Source organism: Mus caroli, chromosome 16, assembly GCF_900094665.2.
Source record: "Mus caroli chromosome 16, CAROLI_EIJ_v1.1, whole genome shotgun sequence".
NCBI classification, from domain to species: Eukaryota; Metazoa; Chordata; class Mammalia; order Rodentia; family Muridae; genus Mus; species Mus caroli.
Window position 1 is genome coordinate 17,762,850 of NC_034585.1, and position 23,993 is coordinate 17,786,842.

Here is a 23,993-nt window from a genome sequence, read left to right on the forward strand (position 1 = left end):
CCAAAAGGAGTGGAGGGGAGAAAGAAAGAAAGAAAAAGAAAAGAAAAGCAGTCCCATGTGGTTAATGACTACCATGTTGGATGATGCAGACAAAACATCTTCCTACCTGCAGGAAGTTCTAGATAGTGCTGAACTGAGTGGGGGGCGGTGCATATGGTGCGGCTGTGGTGGCACGTGCATAAAATTCTAGCAGTTGGTAGACTAAGGCAAGAAGATTGAGAGTTCTGAGCCAATCTAGGTTATATGTAACTATGGTGTGACACTGTCAAAATAAAGTCCTGTGGAGCGGCCACACACTACCCTTGGATACTCTAAAGTTTGCCTGTGCCCAACCCACTTCCTACATTTAAGTCATCCAAAAAAAGAAAGAAAGAAAGAAAGAAAGAAAGAAAGAAAGAAAGAAAGAAAGAAAGAAAGAGAAAGAAAGAAAGCAGACAGACAGCAAGCTAGGCATGGGTGTGGTGGTGGTGCATACCCATAATCTCAACACTGTGGTAGCAGAGCAGGAGGATCGTTCCAGGTCACCACATTTCTGGGTTTCTAGGGGGCTTCTGGTTCTACTGTAGGCTGAGAGGTCAGTCTATTTCTCGTCAAAGTTGGGAAGATTTGGTTCAGGACCAAACATGGCTATCTACCATGTTTATAGGGGACAGGGGAAGCTGTGGGGATCATTCTAGTATTTTTTTTTTTTAGACAGGTTATCATCATGTAGTCCTGGCTGGCTTGGAACTCACAGATACTGGCCTGCTTTGGCCTCTGAAGTGCTGGGATTAAAGCCACCATGTTTGGTTTTACAGCATTTTGTTTGTTTAATGTACATCCCAGTGCTTACAGCCTACCCTATCTTCCCAGTCCCACCCCTCCCCCACTACCCCCTCCCCTTCTCTGAGGACTTGTCTGAGGAGAAGGGGAAGCCCTCCTGGGGTACCACTCCACCCTGATATCTGGTCCCAGAAGGACTAACCTGGTAATACAATGGCAGGGAACAGAGACCAAGACACCCTTCACTCTGCTTATTAAGGGACCCACATTTTCCAGCATTTCTTTATGCAGCTTTCTATAGATAGTGAGAATTGAGCTCCATACTGCTTTGATTTACAGGCAGAGTCAGAAGGTCCTGGCTCAGAGCCATTCAGACAAGCAAGGTCAGCTCTGCCCCATCCTGTTTTACCTGCCCTGTTGCTGTAGATGCTACCACTAGGGAGGTATTGCCTGGAGCCCTGCAGGTGTGGAGTTCAGGTATGGTCCTTCTCTGATGACCTCTAAGGTGTGACACTCACCTCACTGGCAAGCCAGTGGGACTGACTCTACTCTTTCAGATCCGGCTGAGCTCTCAGGCATGCCTGCCTCTCAAGACCAGCTAGCTGCCGCTCCTCTGTCCACAGCAGTCCACTCTAAAGGTAGGGCTCAAATGCAGTGGATTGGGCACAGGTGGGCTTTGGACCACTTGCTGGTACTGGGTGACCCTACTGTAGGACATCAGGGAGGCTGTTCTGCAGGTGCCTGGGACCTGGACCTAAATGACAACTCCAAGTCAGCATTGGGGGAGCCCATATCTCCTACTGGAGATCATCATGGCTTGCCCCACCAGCCTCCAGCCTCTTCCAGGCTCAGCCTGGGTCGTCATCGAAGACTCTGCAGCTCCAATAAGGGCCAGACTCATGAGAACGGCAATCATGACTACCTGCCTCTGGTGAGGACTGGGGAGGTGGAGGGTAGCATCATTAGAGCCAGAGCTCTGTCTCAGCTCCCCCTCCCCCCACCTCTTCTCTCCTCAGGTACGACTGCAAGAGGCACCAGGCTCCTTCCGCCTGGATGAACCCTTCTGTGCTGCTGTGTGCATTCCTCAAGAACGCCTGTGTCGAGCCTCGCCCTTTGCCGCACACCGTGCCAGCCTCAGCCCCACTTCAGCATCATCTCCTTGGGCATTTCTGAGCCCTGGTATTGGCCAAGGTGACAGTGCCACAGCCTCCTGCAGCCAGTCCCCCAGCTCAGGTTCTGAGGGTCCAGGCCAGGTAGACAGTGGGAGGGGCTCAGATACCGAGGCCTCAGAAGGAATGGAAAGGCAGGACAGCTCTGATCTTCGTGGGCGCACTTGGGCCACAGCTGTGGCCCTGGCGTGGCTGGAACACCGCTGTGCAGCTGCCTTTGGCGAGTGGGAACTGACAGCTTCTAAAGCTGATTGCTGGCTGAGGGCCCAACACCTGCCAGATGGACTTGATCTGACTGCTCTTAAAGCTGCTGCCCGGGGGCTCTTTCTGTTACTGCGACACTGGGACCAGAATCTGCAGCTACACTTGCTGTGTTACAGCCCTTCGAATGTGTAAGGCTGCTTGCAGCTCTGGCTAGCGACCCCCAACACAGTCACTGCCACCCAGGGCCAGTCTCTTGGTGCTGGGAAAGAATAAGTTGGTGTCTGCTGTCCTCCATTGCTTCACACACACACCCCCCTCCGAACATTCTTGTCACCACAGAAAGTGCCTGCCTGTGCTCTCTTCTCTCTCCTCCCACTCCATACCCCCTCCTATGTGCTCTGAGCTCTCTATAGGATAATGGAAGAGGAGAGAGCTACGGTCCCAAATCCTATGCAATAAAGTGCCTCTTAAGACTGCCTGATGAGTTGTTCATTTCCATGTTGGGAAGATGCACTTCATAGCTTGGTGTAGGCACGAGCAACCACTAACTTTATGTATGCTGCACAAAGGTGGACTTGGCAAGGTTTATTCTAAGAACACAGAGTCCGTTCCACCCATGATGCTGAGCAAGTCCTAGAAGGAAGGGGTGGGTTTCAGTGAGTTTTCCTGCTCGGCTGGATGCTCTTAGGAAAGAACTGGGGGGACAGCCAGAGCTGCAGCAGGATGACAGCATGGCACAGGTGTAGGGCAGCAGAGCTGAAGGATGTGGACGGGTATGTATTCCAGGAAAGCTCAATGAGTCCCAGCACCAGCAACCTGGAGATGAGAAACGGGTCCCAGCCATTTCAAGGTCGGCACCCATGCCCCACGCCCATCCACCCATCCACCCCATCCCCTTCTGTGGTTTCAGCTTTGAGGAGACCCCGAGCCCTTCTCCAACCCTTCCAGGTTGTCCCAGCTATTACCTGAGCAGGTGTGTGAGCCAGCGCGCAGGCATGGCCCACAGGAGGTAGGGCAGTGTGTGGAAATACCAGACATAAAACTGGTAGTGGAGCGAGCGGCTAAAGCAGATGCCAATGAAGTTGGAGGTGAAGAGGATGGAAACAATCTGTGATGTGATGGTTAAGGCTTTGGGTAGAAATGGAGGGGAGTAGGGGTGGGGTGGGGTAAGGGTTTAAAGCTCTGGGGTAAGAGCACCCTATTCTGCCTTACATGCACGCCTCCGACAAGCTTTCTAGCCTCTCTGGATCTGTTCCTCGGTTTAGTAGGGAGAGAGGAATGCATGAGACTGTAAGGCCTGAGGAGTCTGAATCCCTTGCATTCTAACCTTAATTTTCCTTCTGTAAAATTAATATGCGTACTTCCCTTAGCTCAGGTGCACTTTACACGGGAGGGAATGTGGACTCTTAGGACGATACCAAGAGTGCACCGTTTTACAATGCTGGACTTATGGTTAAGCTGTGCTGAGATGTGTAAGGTGCTCAGTGCAGTGTTTGCTGCAGAGGACAAGATCTATGACTGGGCTCGGGCCTCTTCCTGTGGTAGCTTGCTATCTCCGGCCAATGGACTAAGACTCTATCTGCACTTGGAGAGATCAAAACTGGTCTTTCCATGATTTAAAGGATATGGTTAGGTGTGAGGGGCTGGGGTGGGACTTTCCTTTTGGAAGGGTCCTTCAGCAGTGCCAGAATACTTTCCCCTGTTCTGAAGAGAAGTCATTCGGACATTTATCAAGGCCCCGGTGTATGCCAAATTCTAGATTAACCACCATGAACTTAACACTTCCCCCAAGTAGCTCCTAAGAGCTGAGCTCTCCACTCCATCCCATGAACCTTCCCATGATATTAACCCTGTTTCTTACCTGTGCCACCTATAGAGGGCAAACAGCAAGAGGAGGCTAAGGTGGGCAGCCAACAGGGCTAGATGGAAGGCACGATGCAGGAAGATGGTTTCAGGCAGGAAGCGCCAGTTTACTGTCCATTGGAAAAGAAACTGACGACCAAGGTCAAAGGAGCGGGATAGGTAGCCAATGGGGTTCTCCAGCAGGAAGGGCAATCCCAGCACCACCTGGGAATGGGTGAAGCCAGCAGAGCTGCTTAGGCTTGCCACAGCCTTCAGGGTAGTCACTTAGGAGAGCATAGTGAGACAGAAGCCTCAAAAGCTCCTTTATTTCCACAAGGAGTAGCAGGAAAGCCTCCCCACTCTCACCCCCTGCTAGAGCCTGACACCACAGAGGCACAGGAGGGGGTTGATCACACTGCCTTTCTCAAGAGTTCACCAAATCGTGGGCTGGAGAGACAGACAGCTCAGTTGTTAAGAGCATTTGTTGCTCTTCTGGAGGTGCTGAGTTTAACTCCCAGCAACCACATGGTAGCTCATGGTTATCTGTAATGGGATCTGATCTTTTTCTGTCATGCAGGCACACATGCAAATTGAGCTCTCATACACATAAATAAATGAATGGATAAATAAATAAACCTTAAAAAAAATCTTGAAAAAAATTTCACTTGATGTGTGTGTGTGTGTGTGTGTGTGTGTGTATGTATGTGTGGTGTGTGTGTGTGTTTGAAGGGGGAAGGAGGTATTTAGAGAGAGAGTCTCACTATGTAGTCCTGGCTGGCCTGGCATTTGTAGACCAGGGTGCCCCTCAAATCAGAGACCTCCCAAGTGCTAGGGTTAAAGATGTGTACCACCATGCCTAGCTAGTTGATCAGGTCTTAAGCAAGCAGCTTTAGGAAGGCTCTGAGAGGCCTGGCAAGTTCAGTAGCCATGGGATCTAAAGTGGCTGCCCAGTGAAAGCAACAACTCCAAACTCTTGTCTGTTGGCTTTTGAGAAAGCCCTAAGAGATTTAAGGAGATCTGTCTCTTCGGTAAGGGGCGGCCCTTTCTCATCAGTAAGGGCAGGATAGACAGTTACCTGAAGAGCAGCACAGATGGCCAGCTTGGGGAGGGCACCACGGAAGCCAAACTGAGTAAGAAGAAGAAATAGCAATCCCGGGGCGAAGAGCAGCACGTTCATCTTCACCGAGACAGCCAGGCTGAAATGGACAAAGGACAGGAAAAGTCCAGGGTCAGCTCCAGGACTGGGTGCCCCTTGGAACGACACCCCCAACTCCCCCACAGATCTTCTCCTCAGGTTATTAAGTGCTAGGATGTGGTCTCTATCCAGAACTGTTAGAGGAGCACAGATGGCCTGAGAGGAGGCTGGGAAGAAGGGAATAATACCTGTCCCTCTATCCAGACTAAATGGACATGCACTGATTGACATACTTAAGGGCCAACTCCAACAATGGATGCCATCTGGGAACAACATAGGAAGAAAGCATGAGGAGAGGAACTTTCTACAGATCCTTGACTTGTTCAGGGTGGCCAGAGCGACCTACAGTAACTAACCACTCCCCCCCCCCCCCAGTCAGGGTTTCTCTGTGTAGCCCTGGCTGTCCTGGAACTCAGAAATCCGCCTGCCTCTGCCTCCCAAGTGCTGGGATTAAAGGCGTGCACCACCACTGCCTGGCTATCTAACCACTCTTGATGTCCTCTCCTGCAGAACATTGGGAAGATATGGAAATGTGACTGAGGGGGGCAGAAGGAAAAGGCTCTGACCTGAAACAGCAGCAGCCCCAGCTCCAGCACTGTGCCAGGAAAAGGTTGATGCTCAGGAAGAGCAAGGCCATAGCTACTGGGTCATTGAAGAGTCGCAGTACAAAGATGGAATGGACACGGTAAGAGGCACAACACATGAAGAAAAAGACGAAGGGAGGTACCTAAAGGGTGGGCACCAACGTCAGCTCCCCAAACCTGAGCCACCCCCACCACCCACTTCAGGCCAGGGCCAGTTGGTCCTGTAGCATCAACTCACCTTGGAGGTCTGGTGGTATATCAAGAAAACAAGCACCAAGGTGACAAGGTAGAGTACAGCAAAGATGTTCTGGGCCATAGGGATATCAGTGCCCCGGTCAGTAGCATAGAATAGCCCCGTAAAGATGTACAAAAACCCAGCTGGGTAGCTGGGAGATGAAAGGAAGCATGAGCCTAGGGCAGGACAATCAGCCTGGTACCCACCCAGCCCTTCACACTGCCTTCAGACTTCCTATCCTCACTCACACAAGAGGTCCGGTGTCACCCTGCAGCTGTGTGTAGTCATATGTGCCATTGACGAAACCCTCCACCTGGGCCATGTAGGCCTTCCAGTCAATCTCTGTGTCTGGAAGAAGATAACATGGTCTCGTTCCTTCTGAGTCCAGAACTTGCCTACTTCTAAACCCCATGCCTTCAGACCACCAAAGCCCAGAGATTCTACCTCATTCCCAGGTTTCTCCCATCATCGTCCCTGATGTAACCACACCTACGGCATTCTCTGGGTGAACCCAGATATTTCGTCTGTGTGTTATGTGTGTGCATGCATATGAAGGTCAGGAGTTGACACTGGTGTCTTCCTCTGTCATTTATATAACAGAGTATAGCTAGTCAGTTTGCTTCAAGGATCCCTTGTCCTGCCTCTCCAGTGCCGTGATCACAGATGGGCCACCATGCCTGCCTGGCATTTATGCCTAATGCTAGGAATGTGAACTATGGGTCTCACATTTGCATGGTAAATACTACGAGCTAAGCTATCTCCTTAAGCCCATGAATGCAGGTGTCTTAAACTCAAATGTGTAGAACTGAATTTATGATCTTTCTTCCTACTCCAAATTTACTCTTTCCTGTATTCTTCAAGTAGTACTTCTCTCCTTTTCAGTTTGTGTGTATATGTTTACAAGATAGGGTTTCTCTGTGTAGCTCTGGCTATCTGGCTGTCCTGGAACTCTGTAGACTAGGCTGGCCTTAAACTCACAGAGATCCACCTGCTTCTGCCTCCCAAGTGCTGGGATTAAAGGCGTGCGCCACCACCGCCAGGCTTCTTAGTTCTTGTAACAGTCTTGTTCTCTTTCTGTCTTGTGTGTGTTTATATGCACATGTGTGGATGCCCACATAAGTGAGCGTGCATGCATGTGAGTATGAGTGTGGAGGTTAGAGGTTAATGGTGATTCTCTTTCTGGAATGTCCCTCACTCTCATTTTAAGAACAGGGTCTTTATAAGCCAGTTGTGATGATGTCCACCTTTAATCTCAACAACACTCAGGATCCAGAAGCAGGCAGATTTCTGTGAGCTTGAGGCCACTGTGGTCTACATAGCAAAGCCAATCAGGGCTACTTAGTGAGTGAGACTCTGTTTTGTTTTGTTTTTTAAAAAAAAGACTGATCCTGGGAGACACCAGTACCTAATGGATTTAAATGGTCACAAAATGCACTCTTTAAAAGGACTTTCAAGACCTAAGAATTAAAAGCATGAAAAATCAGATCTGCGGTGGGAAGTGACCGTCTAAGGCTACAGACAAGCAGCAGAAACAGCAGCAGCAACAACACATTAATTCCGGCTAGAACTTCGCGGCTGCTTATGCTTTCTTAGCAGGCTGAATGTTAAATGCAGGAGGTAATCTCTAGGTAACCTCCCTCCCATATGGGAGAGAGATTATGATCGCTGTTCTGGAAAATGGGCTTGGGTCAGGTAAAGGATATGGGTTTGAACGGTGAATGAAAGCTCTGTAATCTAGTTTGGGTATCCCTCCCTCCCTCCCTCCGGTTCTCTCCCCTTCAGTGAACTCACATGCCACCCTGTGAATGACCCAGAAGGTGATGCCCACCTCTGCTATGCAGAGGCAGGAGGCCACCAGCAATGTGTAGCGTGGTTCCCGCAGCAGTAGGTAGCGTTCTTGCCAGGCACGCTGTAGCCATTGTTTCCAGATTCCTGCGGGCTGGCCGACAGAAGCCGGCTGGCCGCGTTTCCGCAGCCCAGCAGCCATCTTGACAGTGCACCACTCTTCTGCTTCCACCACCCGGGAAAACCAACTCTCAGACACTAGGTTCCGGTCTCCCACTCTGGGCGTCTTCTCAAACTAAATGCTGATCCGAGTAACCAGAAGCCTTATTTACTAAAAGTCAGTCTGTTAGACTCAGGGAGTTGGAGTTTCTAGGCCAAAATGATTCATTGGCTACATATTTAGTGCTTATTATACACAGTGGTGAGATATATTTCTAATGTGAATATGTGCACCAGAATAAGGATAAGATAGCTAGTCCTTAGAACGCATCTCCTTTGAAAGACTACACGATGTTGTAATATAAATATACATTTACTTCTCGGTGTATGTCCCTTTCAGAGCGCATAAACACGAGTATATCAGTGTTTGCCCAGAAAACAAAACAACAGTTCTGTTCTCTTCTCCAAGCCCAGCTTTCCACTCTGCCTATGTCCAGAGTAGTTGTGTTCACGCTAGAGGGGAACGCTCCTTTCAGTATTCCTCCCGCCTTCCCAAGCACCCGAAGGTGCTCCAAAAATCTTGGGAAGAAGGGAATCTTTAATTAATCACGCCTCTTATTGGAAAGGGTTATTGAAAACCGATCACGAGAGGACGCAATAATGAGCCTGGTCACGTCTAGTGACCAGATCCGGTTTGCCACGAGGAGATGTGGTCGAGTTTAGACGGGCAGTTCGTTAATATGACACCAAGTAATTCAGCTTTCCAGCCGGACGATTTTCAAAAAAGAGCTTAGAAGGTGACGGAAGTTCCACGTGTTTGTGTGGAGCAGCTGCAGGGGAGGGCGGAGACACAGGCTCCGCCTTCCATTTCTTACCTCCGTGATTGGGCTCCTAAGCCCCGCCCTGGCTGCAGCGCAGCCCGGAGCATGGCCTCTCCCCGGACTCCGGTGTCCCCTCCGGAGTTACCGGAGAAGAACTTCCAGTACCGCCAAGTCCAGTACTGGGACCAGCGCTACAAAGACGCGGCCGACTCTGGACCCTACGAGTGGTTCGGAGACTTCGCTTCCTTCCGTGCCCTCCTAGAGCCGGAGCTGTGTCCTGAGGACCGTATCCTCGTGCTAGGTGGGTAGTGTCCCAGCCACCGGTCGCTGGCCAGACCACATCCGCTTTCTTCTCTTCTGCTTTCTCCTGTACGAGGACGCCCCAGTTCGGAGCCAACACCCAGTACCTTCAGAATCTGTCTGTATTTAGCCAGGGCAGACAGAAATAAGAGATCGTCAGCACTTTGGAAAAAGACAGTCCTTTGGTGTCCCAGCGAGGGGCATTACCCTGCCCCACACACTGGAGGCAGCCTGGGACACTGGAAAGCATATCTCTGTGGACCTACTTCAAGTCCCAGCATTAACTGGCTGTGTAACCTAGGACAAGTCATGAATCCATTGTGTGCTTCAGTTTCCGTTTCTAGAAATGGGACTGCAAATTTTTCTGGAGTAAATCGTGTGCACCTCGAGCATAACACCTAGTTTTCTTTTCGCACCAGCGGGCACCCGGAGTTGTTGTCAGGTAAAGGGAGTTACCACTTCTCTGAACTCCAGGAGAAAAGTTTGGTCCTAAACACTCATAGGGTAGAATAATACTCTCTGAGTCTGATGGAGAATTGCAGCTGAGGTAGGTGTCAACAAGAGAGATGCTAGGATGTCAGCTGCTGGATACTCAGGAAAAGTGTGAATGAGTTGAATTGCCTTCCAAATATAGTTTGAAAACGTTTTGTTCGAGAAGCCTGTATACATTTTGTTTTTGTTTTTGTTTTGTTTTTAGACAGGGTCTCACTATGAAATCCTGGCTGGCTTGAAACTCACAGAGATCCACCTACCTCTGCTTCTAAAGCCTGTATACATTTAAGTGGAATACTTGATAGGGATAAAAAGGGTATCTCTTATACATACTATATATATATATATATATATATATATATATATATATATATATAATTACAATGTGTCTGCACTACTCAATTTGGGAAGTAGAACGTGACCAGGACTAGAAAGGATAACCTAGTGGCTAAGAATTTGGACTCTGGGAGCAAGTAGTTAATGGTAGAAACTTGGTTTAGCTGGAATTGTAATCGTGTACAAAATCTTTAAATTTCTTTGCCCCTATTTCCAAGCCTTAAGAAAATAAAAACCTAGCTGGGTGTGGTGACTCACACCTTTAATCCCAGCCTTGGGAGCAAGAGGCCAGCCTGGGCTATGCAGCAAGTTCCAGGACAGCAAGGAGGCTACATAGAAAGACCCTGTTTCAGCAAAACAACATAAGTAAATAACTAAGAAAATGAAAACCTACAGATGAGATCTTCTGGTGATTAGATGAATATGTGAACCATCTAGACCAATACCTGGCTAAAAGCTTCATGTGTCTTCGGAATTTTCTTATGGTTTTCCTGTAACTTCTCCCCACTAGAAGTAAACAGTTTCTTGAATTCTGTGGTTGTATACTATTGCGTTTATTTATAGAGTTACCACAGAACTATGTTTATCTAGCTTTAGTGCCTTTCAAAATTAACTGGCAAGTTAGGCTCCACTCTGAGATTCTAATTCCAGGGAAGTCTAATATAGAAGCTAGGGACGGTTTTTCTTTTGTTGAAATAGGGTCTTGTTATGTAGCAGTCTAGCCTGACATTTACTGATTAGGATACTTTCCACCCCTACCTCCTAAGGGCTGGGATTGCAGGTGGGCACCAGCAGGCCTGCACGCAGGGCTCTGTTTTCAGCAGTCTCCACAGCTGATTGTCGTACTGCTGGTGGGCAAGACATCTGTCTTCCTTAAAATCTTAGAATCTTGCTGACCAGGAGATGTTCTTTTTCTGGATAGGAGGGATAAGTCTGAGGAGGGATAGGAGATGAAAAGCCTAATTGTAAAAGTTTAGGTTTTCAGAAAACTTAGAACTTCGAGATCTAAGAACTCAGAATTTGGAAGTTAGATCTGAGTAGAGCACCTGGCAGGTGCCAGGCAATATGCTGGCCCCTTCTGACGTGTTTACTCGATTTCTAAAGCTGGGTAACGAGTATTCAGAGCTACTGTAGGTTAGGGGTCTATAAACCTTTTCTGAACAAGGCCAGAGAATGGATATTTTAGGCTTTGTAATCTCTCTCAGACACTCAGTTCTGCTATGGTAATAGACACACAGCTGGGGGCTGGAGAGATGGCTCAGCAGTTAAGATCACCAACTACTCTTCCGGAGGTCCCGAGTCTAATTCCCAGCAACCACATAGTGGCTCATAACCATCTGTAATGGGATCCGATGCCCTCTTCTGGTGTGTCTCAAGACAGCAACAGTGTGCTCATATATAATAAATTAATTAATTAAAAAAATAGACACACAGCCACAGACAGCGCATAAAAAAGAACTGATGTTCTCTAATAAAACTTTTTTTTTTTTTCGAGACAGGGTTTCTCTTTATAGCCCTGGCTGTCCTGGAACTCACTTTGTAGACCAGGCTGGCCTCCAACTCAGAAATCCACCTGCCTCTGCCTACCGAGTGCTGGGATTAAAGACATGCGCCACCACTGCCCAGCATAAAACTTATGTTTAAGACAGAGTCTCCTGTAGTCCTGGCTGGCCTAAAACTCACAGGTAGACTAGTCTGGCATAAGACTCACAAAGCCTGCCTTTGCCTTCTGGGTGCTGAGATTACAGACGTGAGCCACTATACCTACCCAAAGCTTTATTTATCAAAAGGAAATAAAGATTCTACTGTAAGTCACTGTCTTGGGTTGAGTTCCCCAGAAAGGATCCCAAGAAGGAGATTCCTGTCCAAGTCATTCATCCAGTAGTGGCTTCCAGGAAAAACTGACGGGTAAGAATTGGGAAAGACAGTTGGGCGTGGTGGCGCACGCCTTTAATCCCAGCACTTGGGAGGCAGAAACAGGATGATTTCTGAGTTCGAGGACAGCCTGGTCTACAGAGTGAGTTCCAGGACAGCCAGGGCTATACAGAGAAATCCTGTCTCGAACAAACAAAACAAAACAAAACAAAAGAATAGGGAAAGGCAAAAAAGATAAAACTGTGGTCTCAGGCAAAATCTCGAGAATAATTTTGGCCCGAAGGGTCACAGATGACGACCTTTAGAAGCAAATACATACCAAAACCTGGGGACAGACTAAAGCTTACAAAAGGGCTACAGGGTCCGGTCAGAACATTGGCAGTATCTGCTGTCATGGGCATATGAACTGCAGATGGTCTCCAATATCAGGGTTTCTAGTTCTGCTGTCTTGCCATGCAGCGCACAAGGAGAAGCAGTTAGAACTCCGCAATAGCTTCATAGTGAATTACAGCCCACTGGTCATGCTAATGTAGCCCAAGCTGGAGTGTCACCACCAGGCTTGAGTGGGCCTCTTGGAAACTGAGAGGCAGTTGAGCATCATGGTTAGAAGCTCTGGCTTGGTGTGAGACAGATGTCAGTCCAAATTCTGGCTCCATCTCTGTTGTGTCCTTGGAAAGCTCCTTAACTATTTTCCTCAATTTCTCCACCTAAAAACTGAGGACAATAAAATACTATTTCTGTAAATTGAAAATAAACTGAGAATTCTTATGAATTACTTAGCATAATACTGAGTGCTCAGTGACTATTAACTGTAACAATTTGGGGGGAGGGCTAAGGAGGTAACTCAGTTCATTAAGTTCTTGTCTAGCTTGTAGGAAGCTGAGCGTTCAATTCCTAGTATCATGTAAATTGCAAATAGTCCGTATTTCACATAAATCTGAATCCCAGTGATCCAGAAGTAGAAGTGTCAAGTTTCAAGCCTGGGACCAATGGCCCAGGTGCCTACTTAACATATCAAAGTAGGGCTGGGGAGATGGCTTAGCAGTTAAGAGCACTGACTGGCTCTTCTGAAGGTCCTGAGTTCAAATCCCAGCAACCACATGGTGGCTCACAACCATCTGTAATGTCCTCTGATGCCCTCTTCTGGTGCATCTGAAGACAGCTACAGTGAACTTACATATAATAATAAATAAATCTTTAGGCCAGAGCAAGCGGGGCCAACCAAAGCAAGCAGAGGTCCTGAATTCAAATTCCCAGCAACTACATGATGGCTCACAACTACAGTGTACTCATATACATTAAATAAATAAATAAATATTTTATGCATTCATTCATTCATCTGGTCCTGAAACCCAGGAGAAGAAAGATCAGAATTTCAATGCCATTCTCAACTACATAGGCAGCCTATCTAAAAAGAAAACACTTTAATTTTTTCTCTTTAATGTCTTTCTTTTTTTTCTTTTTGAATGTGATTTCACTATGTAGCCCAGGCTGGCCTGGAACTTAGAGACCTACCTGCCTCTGCCTCCTCAGTGCTGAGATTAAAGGTGCCTGCAACCCAGCCCAGCCTGTTTATGATTTTTGAAGCATGGTGTTACGATACATGGGGCTGGCCTGGAACTTACTATGTAAATGAGGCTGGCTTTGAATTCCTAATCTCATGATTCTATGATATTGATAAATAAGAATTGGAAGCCGCCTGGATACCAAGAAGGTGAGATCCCTTTATGGAACCTGGCAAGAGCTGCTATCTAGCCCCATTCTTAGCCCAAGATGGGCTACTGGAAGACCTGCAAAAGAGCACTTTCTTTCAGAGCAATGTAAATTGGGCTGTCCTCCCTCTCCTTGAACCTGCCCTCTTAGAGACTGCATTCTTTTGTTGTTATTTTTGAAACAGGGTCATACTTTAGCCCAGGCTGACCTCCAACTTAGAGTCCACCTGCCTCTGCCTCCTAAATGCTGGGATTAAAGTTATGAGACTATGCCTAGCTTAGAGATTGCATTGTAGATAATTTACTCCAGATTTCCCTGCACCCCACCCCCAACTCCCAAGGCACGGATTATTTCTCAGCTCTTCTGAGTCAGTGTCTTGGAAATTCTTGGCAGACTCACCTCAGGTAGGGTCCGTTGCCTGTGTGATGCTAGTTTGTCCCTCTCTTTGCTATATGATAGTTGTAAGTCTACATTTAATCTTCCCAGCAGGCACTTAAAAACAAAACCAAAGCTGGGCAGTGGTGGCACAAGTCTTTAATCACAGCATCCAGGAGGCAAAGGGGTGGGCAGATCTCGGAATTCAAGACCAGCCTGTTCTATAGAGTGAGTTCCAGAACAGCCAGGACTACACAGAGAAAACCTGTCTCAAAAAAACAAAAAACAAAAAAAAAGCAAAACCACCCAGAGTCTCTTATAGCCTAGGCTGACTTTGCATTTGCTTAGCTAAGAGGGACCCCTGATCCTCTCCCTGGGACTACAGGCATGTAGTACTACACACTACTGCATTCGATTTATGTGGCCTTGAGGAGACAACCCAGGGCTTCGTGCATGCTAGGAAAGTACTCTGTTCATTTAGCTACTTCTGCAGAGCATGCATTATTTCTCAGCAGAGACCAAAGTGGAGTATCCAATACATACATTTAGTACAATGGATCAGCTCCACTGCATGTCTCCATCTACTCTTCTCTTAGTTTATTAATTCTGCCTTGGACATCAGTGTAAGATTATAATCCATAACAGGACATCTTCCAGGGTTCCAAGATCCTCTTACTTGTTAGAGGTACCTTAAATGTAATAGTGTTATGCTCCTAATGATGCCAATATTTATACATTCTGAGTCTGAGGAAACTGAAGCCCTAGGAATCAGATGCTTTTCTTTGTAACTGGGAAAGTCAAATCCAAATCTTTGAATTCCTGAATTCCAAGCTCCTTCAGCAACTCCACAGATGTTTGTAGCTCTTAAATTTAGTACATTACATCTGTGTAGGCTAGCTACTGACTGTTCTTATCATTCTCTTAAACAGGAAACCCAAGTTCTTGGTACTGAAACAACTTACCCTAGTCCACATAGCTGAGAAAGAAAGAGACACTTGTGTCCAAGTTTGTGTTATTCCAAAACTCAACACTCTTCTATGCTGGGTTGCTTTAAAAACTTGGTGAGATGGTGGCGCACGCCTTTAGTTCCAGCACTTTGGAGGCAGAGGCAGGCAGATTTCTGAGTTCAAGGCCAGCCTGGTCTACAGAGTGAGTTCCAGGACAGTCAGGACTACACAGAGAAACCCTGTCTCCAAAACAAAACAAAAAATCAAGAACTTGGTGCAGCTAACCGGGCAGTGGTGGTGACTGCCTTTAATCCCAGCACTTGGGGGGCCGAGGCAGACAGATTTCTGAGTTCGAGGCCAGCCTGATCTACAGTGTGAGTTCCAGGACAGCCAGGTCTATACATAAAAACCCTGTCTTGAAAGAAAAGAAAAGAAAAGAGAAAAGAAAAGAACTTGGTACAGGGTCAGGTGTAGGGGATGAATGGAGAGAAAACAGGCCAAATAGTGGATAAATAACTGGAAGGTGAGAACCAAAACTAACCTAGCTCTTTTGCTACCCATCCTACCCATGGCAGGTTGCGGGAACAGTGCCTTGAGCTATGAGCTATTCCTTGGAGGCTTCCCTAATGTGACCAGTGTGGATTACTCTCCAGTAGTGGTGGCAGCCATGCAAGTTCGCTATGCCCATGTACCCAGTCTACGCTGGGAGACCATGGATGTTCGAGCACTGGACTTCCCTAGTGGGTCTTTTGATGTTGTCCTCGAGAAGGGCACTCTGGATGCCATGCTGGCTGGGGAGCCAGATCCCTGGAATGTATCTTCTGAAGGTATCCACACTGTGGACCAGGTGCTGAGTGAGGTGAGGAAGCAGCAAGACAGCAGACCAAGATGCCTGCAGGGAGAAGGGGTTGAACTCTCAGGACATTGGACAAATTCAGCAATCAGAAAAATGAGGTTTGGAGCAGGTTCTCTTAAAAGTATGGATTTCTAAAGAACAGAGGAGACTGGAGTGACCAAGGCTCACAAAGGCCAATCAATGGTTAGATACTAGCTTGACATAGGGAAGAAGTGGGAGCCAGGTCCCAGACAGTGAGACAGATTGAGAAGGTGAGTAGCTGACAGGAAAGCAATGTCTCCTGGATGAATGTCTTCCCTGTCTAGAACCCAACCTTATACAGAACAACCAAAGGCAGAGGGTGGCTTAGTCTGTCACAGAAAGCCAGAAAGAACTATTGGATATAGAGTAGTATCTGAGGCTTGATTAGATCACTATGGGTTGTACTGACCTTTGAGGACCTGGAGATGATTCTGCACTGATGGTTTCTCTGTCTGCCTTGCAGGTAAGCCGGTTGCTAGTTCCCGGAGGCCGATTCATCTCAATGACTTCTGCAGGTCCCCACTTTAGGATCAGACACTATGCTCAATCCCGTTATGACTGGTCACTGAGGCATACAACCTATAGCAGTGGTTTTCATTTCCACTTTTACATCATGCATAAGGGCAGAGCGCTCAGTGTGTCCCAGCTGGCCCTGGGGGCCCAGATCCTCTCATCCCCCAGCCCTCCTGCCTCACCCTGCTTCCTCCAAGACTCAGACAACGAGGACTTCCTCAGTGCCATTCAGCTGTGAGCCTGGAAGTGTGATCTCCAAGCCCTCCCTGCCTTTGTGCATTAGGCTCCTAGGGAGTTGGAATTCCCAGTTTGAGGCTGGGGATTGGTTGCTGGGTACTCAAATCCAGAGGTCTTGTGCATAAAATAGTGCCGGTGGGATCAAGCCCATGTGAACCAATACAGTGTGAGTCCAACTAAATCCCAAATCCCAGGTTTCTGGCTTCTAGGATTTTTATTTCTACAGAGTTTCCCCGCCTCCTCCATGTGACTTTATCTTTAGGGGCAAAGCTCAACACATGCTCCTCTGCTCATCCAACCTGCATTTATCCTTAGAGGTTAAAGACTTTGAATTTAGACTGCTTTATGCTTCTGATTTCAGCTCCAACCCCAACATGGTGACCTGTCCCAGTTAGGCTATACAGGTACTTAAGGAGACCATGTATTTGTGATGTTCCCACACCAGGGCGTCCAGACAATGCTCACCTTCCCCACCAGGAACTTACACCCGAGATTGTCAACAACTGTACCCCAGCAGACTGAAGCAGCAGACACACACACACTCACACACGGAGGTCTGTGTTTATTCACACACTCCTGTTACATTGAGGATGGAGAAAGATTTTTACAAAGGACAACCCTGGGTTGAGAACATCTTCCGGTCCACAGGTGTCATCCAAAGGTACTGAGCAGTCCCCATTTGGGTTCCCAGGGGTAGCATGAAGGGGTCCAAGGTAAAATCAGATCTGGGCCCTTAAAAGATGATACCTTGGGAGGGAGGAGTCTCCCAGTGAGCCTCCTGGGGTCAGAATTGGGCAGACTGGCCATGTGGTTAGTTACCATGTTGGGGGCTTGTCCCATCCCAGTCTCAACACCTGTTCTATCTGCCAGGCGCAGAAGAGCATGGCGGAGGCTGTGGGGGAAGGGCACAAACCATGAGCGGAGCCAGTAAACAAAGAATCGGATATAAAAATACAAATGTGCTGAGGAAGTCCCTTAGAAAGAGGCTGGGGTCACGCCAGACAGGGGTACAGTTGAGGAACTGCCCGGAGGGCTAGGCTGAGGTGGGTAGGAAGCTCATGCAAATATGCAGCCAAACCTCCCTGGCCGCGCAGTCCGACGCCGCAGCTGCCCGGGCTGCAGACCAGATTGATCGGAGGAGGGGCGGGGCAGGGGAGCCGTGCGGGAGGGGGCGGGCTGGGGGCCGTGGGTCTCTGTGTCGGTTCCGGTGTGCGGGGTGGAGCTGCGGCCCGAGGTTCTAAAGTGCATGAGTGCGTCGGCGGGCTCCGGGCTGGTCCGCACCACCACTACCGCCGCCGCCGTGGTGCTGAAGCGGACAGCTCCAGAGCGCCTGGCAGCGGCGGTAGCAACACTGACCCCGTGGCGGCGTGGCCCTGCAGCCCCCGCCCGCAGGCACCTCGGCCCCGGGCGGGGGTGCGCCGGCAGCCGCATCGCCGGCCCGTGCTCCTGGCCGCTGCGGGGCTGGGCCCGGAGCCCGCCGCCAGAGCCGGCGCGTCTACACTCCGGACGGAGGCTTCTCCCCCATCCCCTTCAGCACGTCGTCTATCCGGTCATCCTCGATCACCACTGCGCAGGGAGAAAGCGCATCAGCCGCGCGGTCTCGGGGGGCGGCGGCGACAGTGGGGCCGGTGTCCTCAAGCCCCGCGCAGATCTACTCTACTGCCTGTGTTTCCGCGACACCACTCAAAACCCTATGCCCTCCCTACCCGAACTCTCCCGCGGACCCTACCTGCTACCAAGCCTGGGACCCAAACCTCCCTATGTGGGAACACCCCTCTTCCGAAGACTCCCAATGCGAACCCTCCCGTCACCTGAGCCTTCCTCCATCTAAGCCGACCAGAAACCTCTGCCTTCGACACAACCCCCTCCTCGAACTGAGCTCAGATGAAACTGTCACCTGGTGTAACCCTTTCCTCTACCTGAATCCCTGTTTTGATAGTGCCTTCCTGAGTCCCCTCCCAATACAAACAATCAAGACGACCGAACCCCTGGCCTCGGTGCCCTCCAGTAACATCCACCTACTCATCTCAGCCCAAGGAATTGGCCCACCACCTTGTGTTCCCAGTGCCAAGCAGCCCCAAATACCCTAAGCGGCCCCTCCCCCTTAACCAGGAGCCAGGGCTCTTTTTCCAGAAGTGGAGAGCTTCGAATCCGGGACACAGTATTCCCGGGAGAGGGAAAGAATGGGACAACTCCACAGCAGGGACCCTCCCCACCCCGGGCGGGTGCGCAGCTGGCTGCGCTGGTCTGCGGCAAGAGCAGCTGCCACTTGACGGGGAACGGCAGCCTGGGGACGCCAGGCGAAGGGTTTCTGGGTCAGGCGGCGACTCCGGGCCCGGGTCGCGTACCTCTCTTGGCTCGGCCGATCTGGCCCAGCTTGGGGGGCCGCTTGGCCTGGTTGCCAGCGAAGAAGGAGTTGGTGTCCTGCAGGCGGCAGCTGAAAGAGAGGTCGGAACCTTCGGGGTCTGCGCCGAAGCGGCCCATCTTGTCCTCACCGTAGGGTAGGATCTCGGACATGGCGGGCTCCGGGCGGGCTAGGGACTGCGGCGGGGCACGGGCAGAGGCTAGCTGCCGGACCGGCCCTAGCTCAGCAGGGGAGCCGGCGGAAGGATGAAGTCATACAGCATCCGGGACTGCGGAGCCGAGCGGGGCCTCCTCCCCCGCGCCTCCGCCTCCCGGGCCGCTGGGCAGGCGGCGGCGGCAGCGGCGGGGACCGGGCGGGGGCGGGGCGGGGGCGGCGGCGGCGGCGAGAGCGGAATGACGATGAGCGCCCGACTGCGGCAGAGAACGGCGGGCGGGGCGCGGTGGAGGCGGGGCGGGAACCGGCCAGCGGAAAGAGGCGGGGCCCAGCGGTCCGAGGGAGCCCGGTGATCCCTGGAGTGGAACGCGCGGCCGTGGGAGGTTCCCGCGAGGTGGCCGGGAATGGCCGCCACGTGGGCCCGGGGGAACCGCAGCGGCCGGTGCAGGCGACAGCTAGGCGGGAGCGGCTAGCCGAGTGCTTAGGGGAGAAGGGGAGTGACGGACGCCGCGGTTAGGGGAGAGCAACTGAGAACTGAGCGCCAAAAGCTGGGGGCGCGACGGGGCCCCAGAAGGCGGCGGCCAGGCTGGTTGTGAACACAGCCCTGGGCTCTGAAACGCGACCGGGAAAGGGCCAACTACGCGTGGAGAGAGGGGAAGGAACCATCCGACTGGAGCGCGGGAAGAGCTCGGGCCTGGGGGTGGTGCCACTGTGCTTGGCGCGTTCCTGTATCCTGGTTGCGCGTAGGTCTCCATCAGTTGGCCAATTTGTATTCGACTGTCTGAGCATCTGTCAGTCTACCTCTGTGTATCTGATCTTGGTCTCTGTGTGCTAGTTTTGAATTTCTGTGTCTGTCTGCATACCTGGTCCCTGTATGAGTACCACTGGATCTGTCCCCCGAGACTGCGGTGCGGCCTTTCAGGGGAAGGATCTTAAACACTGCAACCGCAGCGCGCGCCAGAATAGACTCCCCACAAACCCTAGGACCGCTGTTGGCGCCAAAATCCAGACTCAAAGCGCCAGTCGCTCCACGCGGTTCCCTCAGCCTGGGAGGCTTGCTCTAGCTGGCAGTGTGGGAGAAATGAATGGCAGCGTCGCGGCGGGCGCCCTGGATGCGGATGACGCAGGGAAGCCCAGAGTGCCTGAGCATGAGGCGCGCGCTAGTAAGCATCGGCAGGGACTGGGTGTCCCCCGCCCTTGTTGCTGGGGCCTGGGGTAGAGTTCTCTCCCTCCCCTGAAAAGAACACGCACACTTCCTTTCACCTCTTGCGCCCCCCCCAACCCCGCCCCTGCCCTGCTAGCAGTCAGCTGCAGCGTCACCCGCTCTCTGGCGCGAGAGGGCTCTGGCGCAATCACTGGCCTTGGGAGGGAGGGAGGGTGTGTCTCACATTCACTCTCAGTGACAGGCTGGTAAAGACAATAATGACGCTATTGCTTTTGCCCATGCTCCAAGCAAGACACCTTCCCTTTAGTCCCGCCAAATCACGCTAGTGAGATTGCTGGGTTTTCTCCCTTCGGGTGTTTAATGCAAAGGTCTCTGCTGTCAGGACTCTGAACAGGGCCTATGGGATAGGGAGGAGGTGTGATTGGGATTACCTCTGGGGTGTAGCCTAACAGGGGTTCCTTCTAACACTCCAGTACGCCATCTTTATGGCTGGGAGGAATGGTCCCCAACTGAGCCCTGGGGTGAGAAAGACCGACCCTGACATCTGAAAGGAAGGACAGAGTAACTCTGGGTGATCAGATTGTCCAAAACACCTCCTTCCCCTGGAAGTTGCACAGCTTTCAATCTAGAATCTGCCATTTTCTGAATGACCTTGAATTGAAGGCCCAATAATCGTGTCTTTTTAAATCATTTGTGTTGGTCCTTGTGGAGTTGGCCATTCATCTCTGTGATCAGTCAGGCTGATCTCTGTGAGTCTGAGGCCAGCTGCATCTACACAGTAAGTTCAGGGCTACATAATGAGACCTTGTCCAAAAACAAACAAAAATCATTGCTACTTATATAACTTTAGAAAAATAAAGCCACCAAAATCTTAGCAGTATACCCTTCATCTTCCCATGTGATCTCTCTGCGCTGCGATTCTAGTTTAAACAGAGAAAACAGAAGCTACTCATTAAGGCCAGTTTTGTGGGTGAAACAGCCCTGAGCTAAGCTGCATTGTTTCAGAACTGAGCAACCGTTCACCTAAATCGATGAAGAAAGAACCCTGGGTCCTTGCCAAGAATGATACTGTGTGGGAACTGAACCAAATCTCTCTCTAGAAGGAGAGAGATAAAGTCAATAATTTAATCTGGAATTCATTTTTATTTTATTATTTTTTAAAGACAGGGTCTTACTGTATAGACCCAACTAGCTTGAAACTTGTCATATAGCTCAGGTAAACCTTCCTGCCTTAGCCCCCAGTGTTCTGGGGTGCATGGTTGTGCTTCCACACTCAGTTGGTTAGATTCTTTTTTGTTTTGTTTGAGACAGGGTCTCATTATGTAGCTTAAGCTGGTCTGAAACTTGTGGTAAATAAACCAGGCTAGCCTTGAGCCTCCTAAGCAATCTGATTTGTGCCTCCTTCTACATGGTGGAGCATAGTTAAGCAAAAAAGACCCAAGTGCAAAACTTTAAAGATATTGTAATACTAAATGTGCATAAGTTCCACTTATGTGTGAGAAATTTTCCTTATATTCTTATCTTCTACGCAAAAGTGTGATGTTCTGCATCTCTGCTGAGATAAAGTTTGGAGTATTGGGTTTTTTTTTAAGATTTATTTATTTATTTATTTATTTATTTATTTATTATATGTAATTACACTGTAGCTGTCTTCAGACACTCCAGAAAAGGCAGTCAGATCTCGTTACAGATGGTTGTGAGCCACCATGTGGTGCTGGGATTTGAACTCCAGCAGTCGGGTGCTCTTACCCACTGAGCCCTCTCACCAGCCCAAGTTTGGAGTATTGTAATAGCACTTTAAATGTTTTTATTGACAGCCTCTCACTTGGGGCATAGTGGCACACTCCTGTAATCCCAGCACCCAGAAGGCTGAAGAAGGATTGGAAGTATCGTGGGCTACATTGAAATCCTTTCTCAAAAAAACAAAAACAAACAAATAAACAAAAAACAACCAAGGACCAGTGCTGAAGCTCAATGATAAAGCAGCTTGCAAAATATGCATAAGACTCTGGGATGGTTCCCCAGGAGGGAACAGCAAGATCAAACCACCACTGATGATAGAATCCATTTACCAAGGATCACACTGGAGCCGCAGACACAGCAGTGGACTCTGATACACTAGTGTAGTGATTAATGAACTGTTGAATGGCTTATACAAGTGATACAAGTGAAGCTTGTCCTATAGCTTGGTAAGCCCTCCTGACTCAGCCTCCAGTGACTGGGGTTGCATGGCTGTGCTTCTACACTCAGTTGGTTAGATTCTTTTTTGTTTTGTTTTGTATAAGTATGAACACTTAAGTTTCCCAGTATCTTAGGTTTCTCATCTGCCATGCAGGGAAATTATATTAGTAGAATATATCTTATTAGACTATTGTAAAGATCAGTTAACAAGTATATAGAAATGGTAGCTGTTATTTTACAAACCCAAAGAGCTTGAAAGTAGCATCAGGCTTCTTTGATGGCTCAGTTAGTAAAGATATGTGCTGTCCAGCCTGAAAACCTGATTTTCATCTCCATGATGGCAGGAGAGACCTCCACAAACTGTCCTGTGACTTCTATACTTGTGCTATGGGTTGTGCAAACATATATGATGAATAAATAAGTATATAAAAAAGAAAGTAGCATCATCATTAAATACATTCATACTAAGCGTTCTGTTTACATCTTTCTGACCTTTTTTGAACCTGTGCTTGCGTGTATTTATTTTGTATTATAAAATGAGATTTCTTTTAAAACCTGTTCCTCTCCTAGTTTACATATCAATTATTATTCCCATCGATTATTTTTTTTTAATATTTTTTTATGTATATGAGTATGCTGTAGCTGCCTTCAGACACCAAGAGAGGACATTGGACCCCATTACAGATGGTTGTGAGCCACCATGTTGGTTGCTGGGAATTGAACTCAGGACCTCTGGAAGAGCATTCAGTGCTTCTAACCACTGAGCCATCTCTCCAGCCCCCGCTTAGTCCTCTTTTATCATTTGCATGTGTTACACAGCATCCCATTGTATGGATGCTTGAGTTATTCAACAAACCTTCTATACTTATACATGATTTCCTCCCTGTTGTGGGAGGCATTATAAATAGTACTGTGACGAACAAATGTAAGAAAAAATAACAATATTTTGCAGCTTTCCCAATACAGAAGTAGAGTCTATTTGTCCATCTCTGAATCCAACGTTGACCACAGGACATGCTGGCCCTGTAGGGACACTAGCAAATGTGATGAAGCAAAGTTCTGAAAGACAGCTGTGTACTGAGGCGTGACTGACCCCACTTGTTGCTGATGTGAGTTTTAATGATGACTAACAGTAGCTTGGTATTTCTCTTCTTTGTTTGCTATTATAATATAGCATGGCTACTGGGAGAAGAATAACAACAAAGGGTTTGGTCATCCCAATAGAAACCCACAAAACAAATGAGACCATCTAACCAGTCCCAGACTTGAAAAACCATCCAATCAGACCACAGAACATGAAAAATACTAGTTCTTACTCTGTCTGTCTATCTATCTATCTATCTATCTATCTATCTATCTATCTACCTACTTACCTACTTGGATTTTTGAGACAGAATTTCTCTGTGTAGCCCTGGCTATCTTAGAAGTCACTCTGTAGACAGGCTGGCCTCAAACTCACATAGATTTGCCTGTCTCTGTCTCCTAAGTGCTGGGATTAAAGGTGTGTGCTACCACTACCACGTTTAGTTCTTACTTTAACCAATTAAATGTGGCTTTGTTTGTTGTGAAACAAAAGCTATTTGATGCCAACAACTTTTGAATAAAGTTTTCTAGAGGTAGACCATCTGAATAAGAATTTATAAGCTCGCTGGGCAGTGGTGGCGCATGCCTTTAATCCCAGCACTTGGGAGGCAGAGGCAGGCAGATT

The 23,993-nt window shown here is 49.0% G+C and overlaps 4 protein-coding genes across 13 annotated transcripts in view; 2 read left to right on the forward strand and 2 right to left on the reverse strand.

Moving 5' to 3' along the window:
- Vwa5b2 (von Willebrand factor A domain containing 5B2) overlaps positions 1–2,607 on the forward strand; it is a 15,940-nt gene extending 13,333 nt beyond the window's left edge. For all 8 annotated transcript variants that reach the window (XM_029470397.1, XM_029470399.1, XM_029470401.1 and 5 more), the window contains 4 exons: positions 1,102–1,239; positions 1,320–1,400; positions 1,500–1,693; positions 1,779–2,607. In XM_029470397.1, coding sequence (XP_029326257.1) covers positions 1,102–1,239; positions 1,320–1,400; positions 1,500–1,693; positions 1,779–2,327 — 962 coding nt within the window. In that variant the 3' untranslated portion in view covers positions 2,328–2,607. The remainder of the gene's footprint in view (positions 1–1,101; positions 1,240–1,319; positions 1,401–1,499; positions 1,694–1,778) is intronic.
- Positions 2,608–2,704: 97 nt separating this feature from the next.
- Positions 2,705–7,995, reverse strand: Alg3 (ALG3 alpha-1,3- mannosyltransferase). 2 transcript variants are annotated; one of them, XM_021184631.1, is made up of 9 exons: positions 7,783–7,995; positions 6,240–6,339; positions 5,995–6,142; positions 5,739–5,899; positions 5,053–5,173; positions 3,997–4,202; positions 3,763–3,839; positions 3,101–3,245; positions 2,705–2,951 (listed from the first exon to the last, which is right to left on the reverse strand). In XM_021184631.1, the coding sequence occupies exons 1-9, from the start codon at positions 7,976–7,978 to the stop codon at positions 2,789–2,791; spliced, it is 1,317 nt and encodes a 438-aa protein (XP_021040290.1). In that variant the 5' UTR covers positions 7,979–7,995; the 3' UTR covers positions 2,705–2,788. The 2 variants fall into 2 exon arrangements, with proteins under 2 accessions (XP_021040290.1, XP_029326266.1); XM_029470406.1 differs by having other exon boundaries at positions 7,820–7,984.
- Positions 7,996–8,827: 832 nt separating this feature from the next.
- Positions 8,828–23,993, forward strand: part of LOC110311375 (EEF1A lysine methyltransferase 4) — a 37,530-nt gene continuing 22,364 nt past the window's right edge. Inside the window, exons 1-3 of one of the 2 annotated variants that reach the window (XM_021184640.2) lie at positions 8,828–9,057; positions 15,370–15,653; positions 16,135–16,763. In XM_021184640.2, coding sequence (XP_021040299.1) covers positions 8,862–9,057; positions 15,370–15,653; positions 16,135–16,422 — 768 coding nt within the window. In that variant the 5' untranslated portion in view covers positions 8,828–8,861 and the 3' untranslated portion in view covers positions 16,423–16,763. Of the gene's footprint in view, positions 9,058–15,369; positions 15,654–16,134; positions 16,764–23,993 lie in introns of those variants that run through there. The other variant, XM_021184632.2, reaches the window with a different exon arrangement.
- On the reverse strand, positions 16,959–19,180 carry Camk2n2 (calcium/calmodulin dependent protein kinase II inhibitor 2). Its single transcript, XM_021184641.2, has 2 exons — positions 18,770–19,180; positions 16,959–17,987 (listed from the first exon to the last, which is right to left on the reverse strand). The coding sequence occupies exons 1-2, from the start codon at positions 18,936–18,938 to the stop codon at positions 17,917–17,919; spliced, it is 240 nt and encodes a 79-aa protein (XP_021040300.1). The 5' UTR covers positions 18,939–19,180; the 3' UTR covers positions 16,959–17,916.

Bases quoted from the DNA above. Each gene is read 5' to 3' on its own strand.
- Alg3 (XM_021184631.1), bottom strand. From the start codon at position 7,978: ATGGCTGCTGGGCTGCGGAAACGCGGCCAGCCGGCTTCTGTCGGCCAG. The intron at 6,143-6,239 runs GTGAGTGAGGAT...TTCATCTCCCAG, and splicing joins GGTGACACCGGACCTCTTGT to CTACCCAGCTGGGTTTTTGT. The intron at 2,952-3,100 runs GTAATAGCTGGG...TCTCATCTCCAG, and splicing joins TGGCTCACACACCTGCTCAG to GTTGCTGGTGCTGGGACTCA.
- Camk2n2 (XM_021184641.2), bottom strand. From the start codon at position 18,938: ATGTCCGAGATCCTACCCTACGGTGAGGACAAGATGGGCCGCTTCGGC. The intron at 17,988-18,769 runs GTACGCGACCCG...CTCCCTGCGCAG, and splicing joins GATCGGCCGAGCCAAGAGAG to TGGTGATCGAGGATGACCGG.